Here is a 17,386-nt window from a genome sequence, read left to right as displayed (position 1 = left end):
CACCTCGCAGCTCCCAGCCACACGCTACCAGCATCTGTTTATTGACCTGCTGTTTTTTTTGCTCCTGAGGCATCAGCTAAGCTGTAGCGTCGGGTTCTCCACTCTGGCTCCACAGATGCTGTTGCTCCCCAATGCTTTATCAGCCTGCTGGCTCTTCAAGAATGACCCAAGTTTTGCCTTTCCTCCCCCTACAAAGCCTTACTTCAAGTCACACACAAGCTCAAGGAACAAATGGCTTCCAGCAATGGATCAAGTAGGAGTTAAAACAAGGCTCTTAGTGCAACAAGTGGAGCTGGGCACATGCTTATGACTTGCTGTTTGATCGCTGTGGCTGAATTCATTACATGAATTTGCTGACCATTGCATCGCATGGTCAAGTTAGCAAAAGATCTGTCACTACCCTGAAAATTTTATTGTCTTTAATTGCAATTAAGCATATGCACAGAGGCATCATGAGAGCAGAGAGGACAGAATGGGAAACTGCTAGAGGGGGAAAAGGCAAAGCTTTCAGCTTATGCTAATGAGCTAAATTTAAGTATCCTTTTGTAAGTTTGCTCTAGGGTTATGTGTGTAAATTTAGTTTTAAAACAAAGTCATCTTAAATATAGAGACACATCTCAGCTTCCCCAGATCCCAGGACGCAAGACCTCCCCTTGCTGGGTCCATGCCAGCCGTGCCCACAAGTGGCAGGGGAAAGGCGGGCACCACTGTGGTCTCCCTTCCTGGTACAAAGGCTTAAAGGAGGGGGAGGCCCTAAAAAAGGGGAGATAAATTTGAGCGACCTCAAAAAAGACATGGGGAAATGGTGATAAAGGAGAAGGGAACACAGGGCAGACGTCACCATCAGACTCCTCAGGGAGTCAGACCTGAGTCTGTGCAAATGCCCAAATGGATGTACCTTCCACACCAGGAGTCTTCCACTGTTTCCGTGGAAAGACATGCACATGCATTTCTCATCAGCGTTTGCTGTTGGCTTTCTCAGCCCCATTTTGCATAGTTTCCTCTGGACTTGTGTGTATCTCGATGAGTAGGACAGCCTGGCCCTGCTTGCTGGGGAAAGGGCAATAGATTTTTCCCAAAATGCCTTTTGTTGTCCCCACAGTGAGGGCAGCCAAAGGTATGACAGGGAGGTAGAAGCTGATAACATCTTGGCATGGCTACCTGGCTTGTAAATCTAGTTTTTCACCAGCGTAGACCAGCATGTAGTGGGTGCTTTGTCCAGGGCAGGAGGTCTACCAAAGGTCCACGTGACATAAACAACTCTGAAACCTCTAACAAACACTAGACTTTGTCCTTTGGCAACTCCTGACATTGGCAGCGGAGCAGGAACCGAGAGCAGTGGGGTGCCAGCAGTGGAAATGACACCTTTGCTGTTGGGCTGAATGACAGGAATCTGATTTCAAACTACCTGGTGGACCAGGGGTTGATGCAACCTCTTGCCAGCATTCACTTACTTCCTAACACTAGTGCTCTTCCTGAGAGCATCACGCTAAGCAAGAAGGGCAGAGACATCCTTCACCAGCCGCAGCACCCCACCTGTTTGCCTGCCACGGAGCGTCCTGGCAAGCACCGAAGCCAGAAGCTTGTGCCATCCCCAGGCTCGTGGCTGGGGTTCAGCAGGTTTCAGGTCAGACCCAGGGCCCCAAGGACTGTTCTAGCAGGCCCTTTGTGTAGACGACCCTGTCTTTCCTGGGAGGGAATGGGGAAGAGGTGCACCCTCTGGCGTTCGGCTTTCTTCTGGGCACTAAGGAAGGTGGGTTTTAGCTCTTTGAGCTCTTCTGGTGGTCGGTTCCCATCTCCTCCAGAAGAAGGATAATAAAGGCAGCTGGGGGGAAAACCTCTAGCTCTCCCCCTGGGGTGCAACAAAGGCTGTGCTTCCCAGCCTGCGCCGCCATCTCCTCTGCTGGCGTCAGCAGCCGCGGGAGGGAAAAACGGAGCTGGCCTTCTGCCTCTGGTTCATTTGCAGTCTATTGCAACATTAATTAATCTTCATGCTGTTGAGGATGGGGGGGAGAAAGTGGGTTACTTCAACCTGCAATTAGCGTGCAATGAAGCTTGAGCGATGGCAGGGTAATCCTCAGGGAGGGGAAGAGCTAGCGGGAGTTTGGGAGGAGGAGGTGTAGGACCGGGGGCTCTGCTTGCTGCTGAGAGGCAGTTTTAGGGAGGCATGACCAGGGCTATTCCCAGGGGACCCTTCCAGGCTGTGTGAGCATCCAGCATGCGCAGGAGCAGGGGGCTGCCCATGCCCTAGCCCCTGCCCGGGGGGTTAACTCCCAGGAGAAGTGGCAGGGAGGCAGTAATGTGCTCAGCATCACTCCCCGTCCAGGCGGGACAGGGCTTGTCTGAGGAATGGAGAAACTATTTGCAAACTCCAGCATCTCTATCCGCACTTTAACACTGTGGCGGCCTCATTTTCGGATGGATCCTTCAATGGCAACTACTCCCTTGCTCTGGGCTAAACCCTGGCAAGTGGCTACATGATCAGGGGTAAAAAGTTAAAGCCGTCATCAAGTTTTGTGGGATGTTTGCATCGTCACTAAGCCAGGTACGATCGTGTATGGAGTGTGGCTCTGTGAGCCCCTGAAGAGCTGCCCTGGGAGGAAAAAAGCCATCACAACCCAAAACTGCTTTTCTCCCTCTAGCAGGCACCATGTGTACAACAGCAGAGGTTGCGTAGTAACGGCAGCAGGAAGGCGTCAGCTCTGCCCTCCTTGCTCCCCGCAGAGCGCCGAGAAGAGCGAGGTATGTATCTGCAGCAAAACCGGGCTCTTAAACTCCCTAAACTTTCCCTTCTGCTTACCGGGGAGGAGCACATAGTGATTTTAAAGCCGTACATCGCAGAGGCTGCTTTGTAGGGAACGGCTGGTTGTGCTTAATTGAACTGTTGTGTGAGCCAGGGGGATGGGGTGTTTGTGGGAAGAAGAAACTGGGGGAGAAGCTAAGATTTGCGGGGGCGGGGAAGGGAGGCGACTCAACGTGTTGCCTAGAAAGCTCTCGGCACTTCAAAACCTTTCTTCGCTCTGCCTTGTGAAAGTCTGGATGAGCTTTTACTGGGGCTAAAAGTACTGGGAAACAATAGGGAGACAGGGAGTAGCTGGCAGCCGGAGGAGGAAGCCAGCCGAGCGATGACGAATGCTTTCCAGCGCCGGCCAGGCGCTGGCACCCTTGCTCCCGCCGCGGGACGGGTGTGCAGGCAAGCTGCTGGTCACTGGGATCGGGTGGGTGCAGCAGCACGGGGAAAGCCCAGGGAGGGCAACAGTCATCGCAGCAGCAAAACTCCAACGCGCCCATCCTCCATTGCTCTCACGGCTTCATTTCAAACAGCTTAGAAGAGAGGCCTTTACGCCAGTGAGGTGCAGCTCGTCTGCTTGTCAACGTGTTGCGCTAATGAGGGAGACAGAATATAAGAGAAGATGCATCATGGATAGGACTGGTGAAAGGGATGGAGAGGGGGAACATCCCAGGCCCTCCAAGCTGGCCCCCATACGCAGCTCCCTGGCAAGCTGGAAGTCAGGGAGACCACTAAGGAATGGATATTTTTGTTGTCGTTCCCAGTTCAAACAGTTCCCAGTTCCGACCTCCCCGGGGCAGTACAAGTGGGGGTCCTGTCTCCCCTGGTTGAGACCCCTCCCTCCCATATTGCCTCTCCCCTGGGTGACCTGCATGCATCCCCATCGTGCTCCAGGTCCCAGCGTGGGGCAGGGGTTACCCTGCCAGCCCAGGGGGGACATCTTCCCATTTAATGGTTGATCCTCCCACCCCGTGTGCATGCCCTCGCTACAGGGATTTCCCCCTCTCCTGTCTTGTTTCCTGCATATCCCAGTGCTCTTGCTCTGGGGGGAGATAGGGGTGGGTGGGAAAAAGGGGCAACAGGGGAGGGGGGAAAGGGGAAAGGGAGGAAAAGAGGGAAGTGAGGGAGAAGATGAAAAAGAGGGAAGAAACAGGGAAAGAGGAGGGAAAGGAGAGAAAAGGAGGGCAGAAGGGTGGAAAAGGAACAAAAGACAGAAGGGGGGAAGAGGGAGAAGGAGGAAAGGGAGAGAAAAGGGAAGTGGGGAGAGCACAGGAAGAAGAGGGAAGGAAGGGAGAAAGAGAGGAGGAAGGGAAGAAAAAGAAGAAAGAGGGAAGGGGAGAAGGGAGAAAACAGAGGGAAAAGAGGGGAAAAGAAGGGAGGCAAATGAGGGAAGTGGGGAGAGCACAGGAAATAGAGAAGAAAGGGGAAGGTGAGAAGGGGAAAAGAGAGCAAAAAGAGGGAAGTGAGGAGAACACAGGGAAAAAGAGGGAAGGAAGAGGATCTGGAGGAAACAGATGAAGAAGAGGGGAGGGGGGAAAGAAGGGAGGAAAAAGAGAGGGAAACGAGGGGAAAGGGGAAAAGAAGGGGAAAGAGGGAAGCAGGGAGAAGTCAGGTAAAAGGGAAGAAAGGGAAAGGTAAGAAGGCGGGAAAGAGAGGGGAAAGGGGGAGAAGTGGCAGAGAGGGCAAGCAAAAAGGGAGGGAAGGGGGAAGAGGGAAGGAAAAGAGGAAGAAAAGGGGAGAGAAAGAGGAAAAGGGTGAAGAAAGGGAAAGGGGGGAGTAAGGGAACAGACCCCGCCCCGCCGCGCTGGGGGCTCTGCCCTCCCCACCGCGCCCCGCCCCGCTCGGCTCGGCGCCGCCGCCGGCCGCCCCGGGGAGGAGGAGCCGGGCGGGGCGGGCGGCGGCGGCTGCGCGGGGCGTGCGGGCGGAGCGGCGGTAGGAGCCGGGCGCCGGGGGCCGGGGGCCGGCAGCGGGAGCGGGAGCGGGGGGGCTCGGCCCTGGGCGGCAGCGGCGGAGCGAGGAACGGGGCGGGGGGGAGGGAGAGGAAGAAGCCTCGTGGGCAAAGCGGGCAGCTGCCTGCAGCCGGGTGACCGGGCAGGGAGCGGCAGCGATGGCGGGTGTGCGCGCGGCCGTGGGACCGAGCCCGTGCTCGAAACGGGATTCTCCCACAGCTTGTAGGGGGGCGCGGAGCTTGGGGGTGGAACCCTTTTTTGATCTGAGGGATGTGAGACAGGGGAAAAATACAGGGAGCAAACTCGGGGGGTGTTCGCTAAATTACGCAATTGGTTTCCTTTGCACTGTTCTCCCGCTTACTTCCACTGGCTCGGGTCGGCACTGCTTTTTAACACCGCGTGACTCAAGCCCTTTTACACGCGGGGCTGTGATGCGAACCCACTGAGGAGGTGGCCCGTGACTTCCAACAGCGCCTTGCTCTGGGTTTGAAAGGGGAAACTCCAAGTACGTGCAGGAGCTCTGCTGACGCAGTGCGCGGCGCCCAGGTTTCCTTCGTGCGCTCCAGGAGCGCGTGCTCGGCACCTCCCGCCTCTGCGCGCGCGGACGAGGCACGTGCTGCCGTGCGACCTGGTGCGTGCTCCGACACCGAGCTCGCCTCCGTGAAAAGCCTAGTTTGGGATACCCTTGGTTTTATGGTAGCAGGAGGCGACTGCGATGGGGGAAGACAGTGACAAACGGCAGTCCGTAACGCCTGGTGCGTTTTTTTTACTGTTCACATGCCAATGTGATGGCTCAGGAGATTATTTTTTTTTTTACAAATACCCTATAGTCTGAGTCACGTTAGCAAAGCCAAGACACCAAGACTGCATTTCGCCACCTACTGGAGTGCTGCCTTTAATACTATCCCTTGTAGACTCAGCCTAGAGCTCAGCTATTGGCCTTAGCGTATTTTTGTGCATGTTTATCTGGAGCTGCTCTGCAAGGTGCAGTGTTTACATCAGTTCAGAAAGGCAGTTTGACTGCAGAGCAAAAAAAAATTTCCTGCTTACCAGCTTCTCTGTACTTGGACTTGCCCAACCAGCGTGACCTTTCGAAGCTTGGATATCAAATCGTGGAGGAACACTTCTCCCACCTGCCTCTCACATACAGACGTGTGGCCAGCAGGATTTTTACTCTAAGCCCTGGCAGTTCCAATGTTCATCTTCCTCATTCACCCTCATTCTCTCAAAAGTACCCTAATTTTAAATATAGCTCGAGGTCCCACAATCAGTCAGGTGTGCCTCACTAGTAATACTCAGCGGCTGTGTGGCTCAGTACTGCGATAGTGAGAGAGTAGCACCAGTGCCTCCGAAAAGCTCATTCTGGTTAAGCTCCCTTGGAGAGGGAAGGGGAGCATCTTACTCTCACACACGCAGCCTCCAGATAACAAGCTGTTACCGTATCTCTCCAGGATCCGTGTGCTTTTTGCCTCTTGGAGGAGGGCCTTGCCGAGTCCCAGACAAAATCATGCCAACACTGCTGGCTCGTACTGGTGCTTGCAGCAGGCTGGTGTTGGAAAAACACAATCTGCCCTCTTTGCACAGTGTAACTTGTGGCTGAGAGCTGGGGGGGTTGAAGAGGATTGTTGCTTCTCAGTCAATGAAAAAAATAAGTTTGATTTTTTTTTAATATATTTTTTTATTTTCAGATCTTATCTCAACTGTCAAAATGGAGCTTGACATCCAGTGTGAAGAGATGAGCCCATCTAGATGGGCTGAACTTCTGTCCACAATGAAGTCCTGTAAAACCATCAGGTAGAAACTAGTTGCGTATCATCTATTCTAAGTAAGAACTGTTGCGTTTCTCTCCTGTGTTTTTCAGCTGCAGAGCTTTTGGCCTGTGACTTAGAAATTGCACAGTAACAGGAATGATTCTGCCTATTTTTATCAAGAAAGTTAATTTAAAGGGGGGAAAAAACCCCACCCTCTTGTGAAATGTTTTCAACTACAGATAAGCATCCTTTGGTATGAAGTATTGCTGCCCTTGTTCTGTGGCGTGCCATAGAACTCAGCTAGGTAATGTGGTTATCTAAATATTTGACCACTTTTTTGGTAATTCTGTCTTTCTCCCTCAAGAAAGGGAAGATGTCTCTCTGTGCTCATTAGGTTGCACTGGGCTGCAGGTCAGATGCTGTCAAGTAACTGTTACTTAATAGTCACTTGCAAGCCACATGCCATTGACTTTTAATTCTTCACTTGGCCTTCAAGAGTACCTGCCTTGCGTGTTGAGCAAACCAGTGTGAGGGAACCATCTCCTGGAGTGTCAGCTGTAGGACAGGGTTCAGAAGAGTGGCTTCTGCACTCTTCCCCTTCTTCTGGTTGGGAATTCACACCCCACAGGCTGGCATCATCTTGCTTGGGCTGGAGCAGGTGGGCCGCATCAATCCAGCGATGGCTTGGAGGAAGTCAGGCAGGTTGAAGGTGACTTGCTTCTGTTTTGCAAAGGAGCTTTTTGCAGGCAAGCTTCATGGGCCTGACCTTGACATCCCAAGGTCTGCCTTGGGTGGCAGAAGGCAGTGGGATGGTTGTCTCCTGGGCAGAGGCTGGGCTGCTCAAGACATAGTGGATGAGAGCGGCTGCGGCAGGGATTTTTAATCAGTATTGAACATGATCCCATTGGGAGCCAAGTCTTCTTGCCAGAGGGAGGGAGGGAGGGAAGGAGAAGCCTACTAGAGCCTCAGTTTTCATACTGTTGTCTAAGGAGAAATGACCCGGCAAGTTTTGGCAGTCCTGGCTGTGGCTGTGCCTGGGGCTGTAGGGTTCTTCATGACACCTTCCTTTTGCCCCATGTCTTTTCTGCCTCCCTGTACACCTCCCTGCCTGTCCTGGGCTCCTGATCCTTTCCTCGGCTGTCCTTCCAATTCAGTTCCCCCCATCAATTTAGCAACAACTAGAAAAATGCTGATGTCCAGTGGGAGAGGGCACTGCCACACTGCAAACTCGTAGTTTGTGTACGGAGAGTCACGCTGGAGAGAGACAGTGCAGACTGGCGTGACTCACCCACATGAGACCAGACTGGTGATGGGTGTCTCTGGGGCTGGCTGAAGACCCAGCCTGGCTGGTATCAGTGCAGAACCAGTCTGACAGCCTGTAAGCTGGCCTCTCGTTAGACAAGGCTTCAGACACCAGGTGGTTTGTCGCTATCAATGTTTAAATGAAGGTGCATCCTCCAGCTGAAGCCCTGCCAAGGCAGGGTGGCTTGAGCCATGTGCCCTCTTTTGCGCAACACAGAGGAGGTTCATAGCTTGGGGAACTGCCATCCAGCCCCTCCTGTACTGCAGCCCTGCAGAGAGAGCACATCTTGGTTTGGGCCATGCATCACCCAGCAGGCCACAGACATGCTTGCAGAGGAGTCCCAGGGACTGCAGAGGAGTAAATCTCCCACTTTGCTTTCACAAGGAATGCTCCAGCCAGGGAGAACAGAGCAACCCTGAAGACTAAAGTGCTCCTTCTCTTTCAGGCTGGATGACTGCAATCTGTCCAGCAGTAACTGTGAGGATCTCTCCTCCATCATCAAGATGAATCCATCCCTCACAGAGCTGAAGCTGAACAACAACGAGCTGGGAGATGCAGGCATTGAATACCTGTGTAAAGGGTTGCTGATGCCAAGCTGTAGCCTACAGAAGTTATGGTAAAGCCCCATTGATTGTCTTGCTGTAACATGCTTGCAGTCTGCTGCAGGTGAAGTCATGAGGCAAACTAGTATGTGATGGTAGTAAGAGCCATGCTGATGCATCTCAGCAATTACCTACGTCAGGTGGCTGGAAAACTCCAGAAGTTTTTATCTATGTGATATATTTATTGGAAGACTCCAGATCATCAGTCTGTCTTCCTTTGTCTTCCAGCACCAAGGGAAGGACAGGTAGGGTTTTCCCAGCCAAGCAAAGGCTTTCCGGAGACTTTCTTTAGAAGAGGTGGGAGATCTTCCCGCAGCCTAGGCAGCTGGATTATCTGTTTAGTCCAGTTTAAACAAAAGGACAACCACAGAGGGCCCCACTCTGCTATTAGCACATACCTGACATTTTCACAAATGCATTTTTCAGAGGGCTCTTCTGCCAGTTTTAAGCACAGCGTTTCATGTCTGGTCCAGTTTGCTCGCTCCTTTCTCTAGGAGCCAAGCAAAAGGGTGTTCTCATGAGCCTTGGTGTTTCAAGAGCTGTCAGTCTTTCTGCACTCCACTAGGCTGGCTCTGCCTCAAGCTTTGTCTTCTCAGTTGGGCAGGGCCAGCTTGGTTCAAGACAGCATGTGTTGCAGAGGCACCAGCACCACGTTATAGCATTAGTGGGCTTCCCTCAGCAACCATGGTGCAGGAGCTTTAGTCAAAGGCAGTGGCTGCTGCCCCTGCTCCTCAGTGACCCTCAAATGATGCTGCCTTCTCTGTCCAGCATCTGTTCTGCAGGGTACTGGAGTCCTCCAGCTCCTGAGGTGAGTCTAGGATCTACATGACACTACCTTGTAAAAATCATTTGCCTTTTAGATCAGATATGCCTGCTTCAAAGTCCCTGTACCCCCTGCAATGAGGACTCACTGACAAATAGAGGGAGAGCTGACTGTGAAGCTAATGAAACTGCAACTCTCTGTGGGCCTTCAAGAAATAACTGTGATACTCTGTACTGGAAGACTAACACAAGTAATTTTTCAGAGAGTTTGTCCTGAGCTTCAGACTTCTCCAGATGCTCAAGTAACAGCCTGGATTAGGCTGTTTTGCTTCTGTAGAAACATAATCGTCCATTTTTGGGGTTCTGGTAAGGTGCCTTAGGGAATAAAAGAGCAGCCAAACACAAATCAAACTTAGTACCACCATGCACAGCACCTCTGCGTTGCCAAAAAGTCTTGTCTGATAACTCTAAACACCCCGTAGCAATACCAGCATGGTTCCTCCACTGCTTCTCCCAGCCTGAGTGCTGAAGGATCAGTTTCATAGATCCTTCTTATAGTATACCATTAAACTTCTAAATGATATTCAGGGATTTAAGCCAAGTTGGATGAGATTTTTACTTCTAGCTACTCTGGATCACGTTTCCAGAGAGGGCAAGAAATCATAAGATGCCATTGCTTTATCTCTGGGATAAGTCTCATGATGATGAGAACACTTCTATAAAGCAGCTGCAGTGCTACTTAATGTGGGGTGGATCCTTCTTCGGCTAGAGATGCTGTATGAGCGATTACATTGAAGGAAGCATGGGAACTATTGTTCATGCTACAGGTGTAATACAAGCTGATAAAATATTTTGGCACACCTGTAAAATAGCAGTACTAACCTGGACGTACTGCTTTCTAGAGGGTTACGTGCTGTCAGTGCCACGGTGTCCTTTCCAAGCTCAAACCTCAGCAGATGCACCTCTCTGAGAAGGGCCTCCGTAATGCTGGGGGTGCATTTCCTTCACCCCGGTTGCCTCTCTTCTTTAGGCTGCAAAACTGCAATCTGACGAGTGCCAGCTGTGAGACTCTCCGCTCTGTCCTCAGCGCACAGCCATCCCTGACAGAGCTGCACGTAGGTGATAACAAACTGGGAACTGCTGGAGTGAAGGTGCTGTGTCAAGGGATGATGAACCCCAACTGTAAGCTGCAGAAGCTGCAGTAAGTAGTCACTGAGCTTTTTTGGTCATCAAACAGGTCATGCTTGTCTTTCCCTTGAGGCAAGCAGGAGTTTTGTTGCCAGATGTGGATTTTTTCCTGTTTTATCTGAAATTGTGTCATGCTTATTCATGCTGGGTTTGTAAGAGCTGGGTGTCTATTCCTATAGGCTTTGTTTAGCCCCCCGGCAGTGGTGGCTGTTAATGTGGGCCCTCTCAGACACCCAGGGAAAGTTTGATTCTGCTGCGCTTGGTCCTTGTTTCATGGCTGAGTGGGACCCAGGCCTATTTGCAGCCCTCAGCTCCTCCTGGGAAGGCTCAGTGGCAAGGCTGCATGATGTGTCGCAATGCAAAACTCAGTCGTGTGTTCCAAGGCAGCCTGTGCATTGGTTTAACAGAGGACTAGTGTAAAAATGGGGTGGGTAATTAGTCTTGCTAGGGTCCCCTGGGGTCTAGTTTAAGAATTAACACTTCCTGAAATGAGCAGGGAGATGCTGTTAAAAACTCTTACAGTTATCTCTGTTTTCATCATGTGTTGCCTGGTCTCAACTCACGTTGGCATGTTTTCTGCCCTGGCTAACACACACTCTGCCCAGCTGATGTCTTGAGGGTAGCGGGACGTGGTGAAGATGGTTGGTTTTCCCCTGGACTTCTTTTCTTCTTGCAGGCTGGAGTATTGCGAACTCACAGCTGATATTGTGGAAGCTCTCAATGCCGCTCTGCAAAGCAAGCCCACCCTGAAGGAGCTCAGCCTGAGTAACAACACACTGGGAGATACAGCTGTAAAGCAGCTGTGCCGGGGACTGGTGGAGGCAAGCTGCAACCTAGAGTTACTACAGTAAGGAAGAGCTGGTCATCTCTAACTGCAACTAGTCCTGCTGCTAGTCATACCATCCATAAGACAGGAAAAATTATTGTCAGGAATGCTTGAAATTTAGGCCAGATTTTTTGCTGGCTCAGATTTCTGTAACTGGAAACTGCAAGCAAATGTCTGGGGCTTTCAGTTTTGGGGTTTTTTGACTTCTTTTTTAGCATGTGATTCTGAGCTCACTCTTAACGCCTGTTGGTACAATGTGAGCATGTACCCCAGGTTAAACCTGCAATTACAAGGGACGACTGCTCGCCAATATCTGAGAGCAGAGGAGCAGTCGCCCTCAGTGGCTACAGTTCTTACCCCTGAATTACCAGCCAGCTGAGTATATTTATTCAGATAGCTTTTTTGCTTCAAAACAGAGATGCTAGATTTGGCCTCGTATCTGGGGTAAAGCCCCTGAAGGGGGTTTAGAGGAGAAGCACAATTCATTTTATCTTGCCCCTGTGCTTCAGCAGGGGTTGGCTGCCAGGGACTCACTGTGTGATACAGCCAAAAGTTCCTCTTAAAAAGGACGGTCGATATAAAAGGGGAGTTTGGCAAAAACGATCCTTGCATTAATGGATGCGAATGGCTGGGTCAGAGTAAAAGTGCCCTGCAGCCTTGTGGAGTGCAGAAGCGGTGTGTTGCCTCACCCAGAGCCTGTCTAGGATACCTGTATCATTTCTGAGCCTTGCAGGGTCTAGCAATACCCAGCTGAGCTGCACTGGTTTGCAGCAAGGGACCAGCCCATAGCCCCTTCTCAGTCTGAACTGGGGGTGTTGGGGTGTATCTAACACAGCAGGTCTGGAGCAGCAACTGACTCAACTATACTTTTTTCTGCAGCCTGGAGAACTGTGGCATAACCAGCGATAGCTGTCGGGAGATTAGCGCGGTTCTCAGTAACAAGTCATCACTGATAGATCTCTCTGTGGGGGATAACAAGATCGGGGACTCTGGTCTGGCTCTGCTGTGCCAAGGACTGATGCATCCTAACTGTAAAATCCAGAAGCTATGGTAAGGGTAGGCAGAGGTTACTTAAATCCCTCTTGCAGCCTCTGAGCTATCTACGTTGTGCTGCTGGTTTGTTCTTAAGTGGAAAGCTTCTCAGTTACACCCCCTAGTGAAACAAGAAGTCTCTACTGCAAATTAGTTCTCAAAACTGGGTGGACGATACCATGAACAAGCGGGACCACACTGAAATCGCTTGGATCAAAATCTGGGGAGAGGGTGAATGGAAATTTGTGATGGTGTTGTCTTGGCTTCCTGTTGAGTTATCTGTCTACTAGAATTGCATGTTCCTATTTTTGTGTTACAAACAGAGCTTTTGGTGCAACAGATGGAAAGTAAGGAGAAAGCTGTGTGGTCTGATGCATGAATGGGTTTTGTAAAGGATAGAAGAAAATGAGATGATGTAACCAGAAATTCAGAATACTAAAATAGGACTCTGTTTCTAATCTAAGTCATTCTTTGGGGAAAGTAATATTTTGTTCTTCCCTGCAGGTTATGGGACTGTGATCTCACAAGTGCTAGCTGTAGAGACCTCTCCAGACTCATCAGTACAAAAGAGACCCTCACAGAGATCAGTCTGATAGACAATAACCTGAGAGACTCGGGGATGGAAATGCTGTGTCAGGCGCTCAAGGATCCCAAATCTAAACTCCAGGAGCTATGGTGAGCTGCTGTCAAGTTTCACATACCCACTGCCTTCTGTGGAGACCTCACTGAAGAAAGATGTAGGTGAAGTAATGCCCACCAGGTAGATCCTCAGTTGCGATGGTTCCACAAACAACTTGTGCCAGTTGTTACCTAACAGATTTAGACTTACAGAGCTAAATGGATTTGCATTTCTAAAGTTGTAGACACTTTGAAGATCTGCCCCATAGTCATCCTGTTATAAGCAATAGGAGACCAAGCATCACTTGCAGAGCTGCTGTCTAATATATTTTATCGTGCAACAAATGGCAGCTAAGAGACTTTTGAAGTTTGAAAGGCCTCATGTAATAGCAAAATAAGTGCTGTGATCAGATATCTCGGGTTCTCCACTGGATCCAAGCTCTCTCATTGATGAGCCAAAAGAAGGCTCTAATGGCATATACCATTCTCAGCATCCTCTCTGCTGACAGCATTACCTTTCAGGCTGGAATGGTCTGGTATCACATGGCCAGGAGAGGAAAATTGTTCTTTCACATAGAACTTGAACAAGCAGCACTTGAACTTTCATACATTGCAAGTTCAGCTCCTGCCCCCAGCTGCATTCTTCCCCTGCCCTGGTGACCTAGGAGTTGATGAGGTGCCTCAGGAGTGCACAGTGGAGCTGAGAGTGACTGTGAGAGCAGCACGCTTCATCTCTGATCATTCCTGTGCTTTTTGGGCAGGTGCCTTTCCTAGGTGCATGATCCGAGACAGATATCCCAAATACAGAGTGGGAGAGGTGCTGCTTAGAAAGGATTGAGCAGGCGAGGGTTTGAGAGGAGTATAGCGATTGTAGGAAGGCTTTGGTTCCTCTGTTCCCACTGTCCAGGCTCCTGTGAAGCAAATGTGAAGAAGTGAAAGGTGCCTGATACTCTCTAGAATGCCCATCTAGATCTCATGTCACTTTTGCCTTGCAGGATTAGGGAGTGTGGGCTCACGACTGCTTGCTGCAAGGCTGTCAGCTCTGCTCTCAGCGTGAACAAGCACTTGAAAGTACTGCACATGGGTGAGAATAAGTTGGGAGATGCAGGTGTTGAACTCATGTGTGAAGGGCTGCTGCACCCCAACTGCAACATCCAGTCCCTATGGTAAGGTTCACCCTCAGAAGTCGTCTTTTCTCTTGCTGTGTTACCCTTCCAAGAATGGCGTGCAGAGGGAAGAAGATAGCAATAGATGGTAGCATGGTATTTTTTTGCTCACATGAAACCATTCGCACCACAAACTGATGTTTAACTAGTCCACTAGCAAGTAAATGGAAGCCACAAGTGCTTCCATGTATCCTGTTACTCATGGTCTCTTGCAAGTACAGGCTGTCACCCATGCGACAGTGCATTCATAGCCATCCACAGGTGCTTTCCCAGATGCAGAACTGTAAGTTCACAGTGCAGTGTACCTTCAGGATCTAAAGCAAAGTGTGGGGAGGCTGTTGGGATCTTGCTTTGTTTTGTGAGCAGCTCACTGTAGAGCTTCCTGTGCCCTTCTCTGAACTTGCCCACAGGGCCTGTCTCAGGTGGGACCCTGAGATGGAGGAACTGCTGGTCCAGGTCTGGCGCATTAATTCCCATGCCTGCCCGTTGCAGTGCAAAGCCTGCCTGAATTCACCAGTTGCCTCCTGCTTTCTGTAGTCTCTATGGGTGCCAGCACAAGTGCTGGTCCACCCTCACCAGTAGGAGCAGGAGGCCAGCTGCAGCATCACCTCCAGCCCTGTAGTGGGACTCGCTTTCCCCATCTGCCTGTTCCCTTCTCAGAAGGGCACCGAGCTCTGGACTGATGTGGCTATGGCCTGTGTGATGCTCAGGGCACTGTACTTGTCTCCTCCACGCAATTTGACAGAAGGCAGAGCTGTGCTCCGATGCCTGAGACTCAGTGAGTGAGTTGAGCAGATGAGTCGTGGGAGACATCAGTAAGAGCTGAAGTCTCTGCCCAGAAAGATATGTTTGCTGACCAGTTAAAGCCACTTGGCTCTCAGCTGAGAGGCCTCAGTTGCCCTTTTTAGAGAGATGGTTGCAATTCTCAAGTAAGAAACCTTACAGATGATTTATGATCAGTTTAAATCAAAGAGAAGATTATGCATGATGTTGAAGTTGAGAATATCTTCTTAGGATTCTTTCTCCCTCTGTAGCCACACACCGTTAAGCTTTAGGGAGGACTTTTAGGTGTTCGGCAGTTACCATGAGGATGGCTGTCTCTGTGAGAAGACCACAGACCAGCCCCTGCTGATGTCTCAGAGATGCCAGCCTAACGGGGATCTCTGGTCCATGCTAAGGATGTCGGCGCCTGCTGCCCAAGTATGGGCTGGTGGGCTGGTCTCTGGAGCCATCGCTCACTGCACTGGCCTCTCCATCCTCTCCCTGCAGGCTGGGTAACTGCGATCTCACGGCAGCCTGCTGTGCAACCCTTGCCACCGTCATGGCTACCAAGCAGTGCCTTACTGAGCTGGACCTGAGCTACAACTCTCTGGAAGATGAAGGCATCAGGAAGATCTGTGAAGCCTTAAGGAATCCCAGCTGCAACATGCAGCAGTTAATGTGAGAGATGTTTGTGGTCCTGCTTGTGTTCCCCCTGGCAGGTGGTGAGCTCCAGCAAGCTGGGGGCTGCGGGGAGGGGGGCTGCAAGCACAGGCTCTCTGGGAATTGCACCTGAGGGCAACTGGGGGTCAAATGCCATCTGCATTTTGCAAAACGCTCCTTGTCCCTTCCAAGTAACATGACCACAGTGCCTTGATCTGCTTTGGTCCATAGGGACCAAGAACAAGGAGAAGGTGGTGCGGGGGAGGGAGTAATAGGGTCCTGTGTTATAAGGCATGTTTCTGGCTGTTGGGCCACACTCTCCAACCGGCCATTTGTGTGTCTTTCTCTTTCCTTAATGGAAGGATGCTCACTAAACCAGCTTGCCTTTTTGTTTGAGTGTAGTTTGTATGACATTTTCTGGAGTTCTGAAGTGGATGATGAACTGAGAGCCCTGGAAGAGTCCAAGCCTGAAGTGAAGATCATTTCATGAGAGGTGACTGCCTACAGAGCAACGTCAAAGCAACGTCCTCTTCTTAATCTGAACTCTTTCATATATAAAGCTAATTAACTTAATAGAGAATTTGCTTGTACCAAAAACGTTTGTGGATTCCCTGAGTGGGTGTCCGGAGAGCTGATCAACCTTCTGTGCATCTCTGGATGTACTAACTCTGAGGCTCGTGAAAACGTTGTACATTTTCACTGCAGCATTACTATCCTTGAAATAAACAATTACTGGGCATCTTCTAGAAGTGGGTCTCTACCCTTTAGGAGCTCTTTAATCCTATAATCCTTTCTAATGCATTAGTCAGGCTTTAAAGAGAGCTCCTTTCCAAAGACAGGAGGAGAACTACCTACTGTATTATTACTGGGTGGTGCTTTTGCCAGGTCTCTGGGGAAGGCTCTCCAAAAAAACAAATGTTTTTTTAATCTAAAATGGAGCTCTCCCCTGCCTTTCCTAGAAGAGTTCTTGGAAAAGCAGTGGTGGCCAAGGCACTAGAGAAGAAAGAAATGAGCAGCTGTTCAGCCATGTAACTTCAAAATTGGTGTCCCTTGAAAAGTTATTTCCCTACAAACAAAAGATGCTGTGTACATTTCTGTTAGTATGGGAAATGATTAAATGGTTTGATAGTTTGCTCTGGCAAGAGTGGTTCTACAGGAACTTTATTAAAAGTCTTTTCAAATAATTAAATGCTTCATTCTTCTACTTACAAAAAGAAAAATAAGATAAATCTGTATATTTCTCCTTTAAGACCAATCCATCACTTCTGAACTACAATACTACTAATACTTTGTTTTACATGTTTGCTTTTGGTAAGTTCCTAGCTGAAGCATGTCAGGAGAGGATCTTAGTCAAAGCCCTAGGTGGACAGCAAGCCTAGAAGACATTCCCCTGGTTTCAGGGGACACTGACTGGGTTTTCTTGCCCAGTCAGAGTTTCAATAAACTTTGTTCCAAGGGAAAATGCAGCTGTTGCACACCGGAAACACTAAAGTACGAATGTAGCTTTAAAAATGTAGGAGACAAACCTGGCATCGCCCTGGAGTGGCCTTGCAGGAGGAATGCTGAAAAAAAATCCCGTTCCCCAACATCTCTCTTCCTAGAGCAGTCACTTGGTGTTTCGTTCACTTGCAAATCCTGCCTGGGTGCCCAAGTTAAAGGTGTCTTCCAGGCTTTGGCTTGTGATGCTCACAGGTCATCCTGTAGAGGCTGTAACTGGCTTTTCTTTGACTTAAGGAAAGCCTTGACCTAAGCATAGTTTCTACAGTAGCCTTCACATATCTCAAATGATGCCCGAGAAGTAGCTTACTTGTGTCTTCAGGCAGGTGTGAAGGATAGGATTTGTTTTTTCCTCAACACATCTCTCTCGAGGCTGCCCAAAATGCTAAAAAAAACACTCCTTTTTGCTTCAAGAGCTATTTGGTCTTCTCTGTCCAGCGCAGAAGCAGTTCTTGTGTTTAGAAACCTACCCATCTTGA

At 50.0% G+C, this 17,386-nt stretch overlaps 1 protein-coding gene across 3 annotated transcripts; it reads left to right on the top strand.

Annotated features, from left to right (window-relative positions):
• The first annotated feature begins 2,706 nt into the window (after nucleotides 1–2,706).
• On the top strand, nucleotides 2,707–16,559 carry RNH1 (ribonuclease/angiogenin inhibitor 1). 3 transcript variants are annotated; one of them, XM_082317350.1, is made up of 10 exons: nucleotides 2,707–2,742; nucleotides 6,429–6,534; nucleotides 8,240–8,410; nucleotides 10,189–10,359; nucleotides 11,023–11,193; nucleotides 12,052–12,222; nucleotides 12,709–12,879; nucleotides 13,818–13,988; nucleotides 15,258–15,428; nucleotides 15,813–16,559. In XM_082317350.1, the coding sequence occupies exons 2-10, from the start codon at nucleotides 6,449–6,451 to the stop codon at nucleotides 15,898–15,900; spliced, it is 1,371 nt and encodes a 456-aa protein (XP_082173476.1). In that variant the 5' UTR covers nucleotides 2,707–2,742; nucleotides 6,429–6,448; the 3' UTR covers nucleotides 15,901–16,559. The 3 variants fall into 3 exon arrangements, with proteins under 3 accessions (XP_082173476.1, XP_082173477.1, XP_082173475.1); XM_082317351.1 differs by lacking the exon at nucleotides 2,707–2,742 and adding an exon at nucleotides 4,688–4,723; XM_082317349.1 differs by lacking the exon at nucleotides 2,707–2,742 and adding an exon at nucleotides 5,268–5,495.
• The last annotated feature ends 827 nt before the right edge of the window (nucleotides 16,560–17,386 follow it).

The sequence above is a fragment of the Platalea leucorodia genome, assembly GCF_965183815.1.
Source record: "Platalea leucorodia genome assembly, chromosome: 7".
In the NCBI taxonomy this organism is placed as follows: domain Eukaryota; kingdom Metazoa; phylum Chordata; class Aves; order Pelecaniformes; family Threskiornithidae; genus Platalea; species Platalea leucorodia.
Note: the sequence above shows the minus strand (reverse complement) of the source record. Positions and strands in the feature narration are given on the sequence as shown.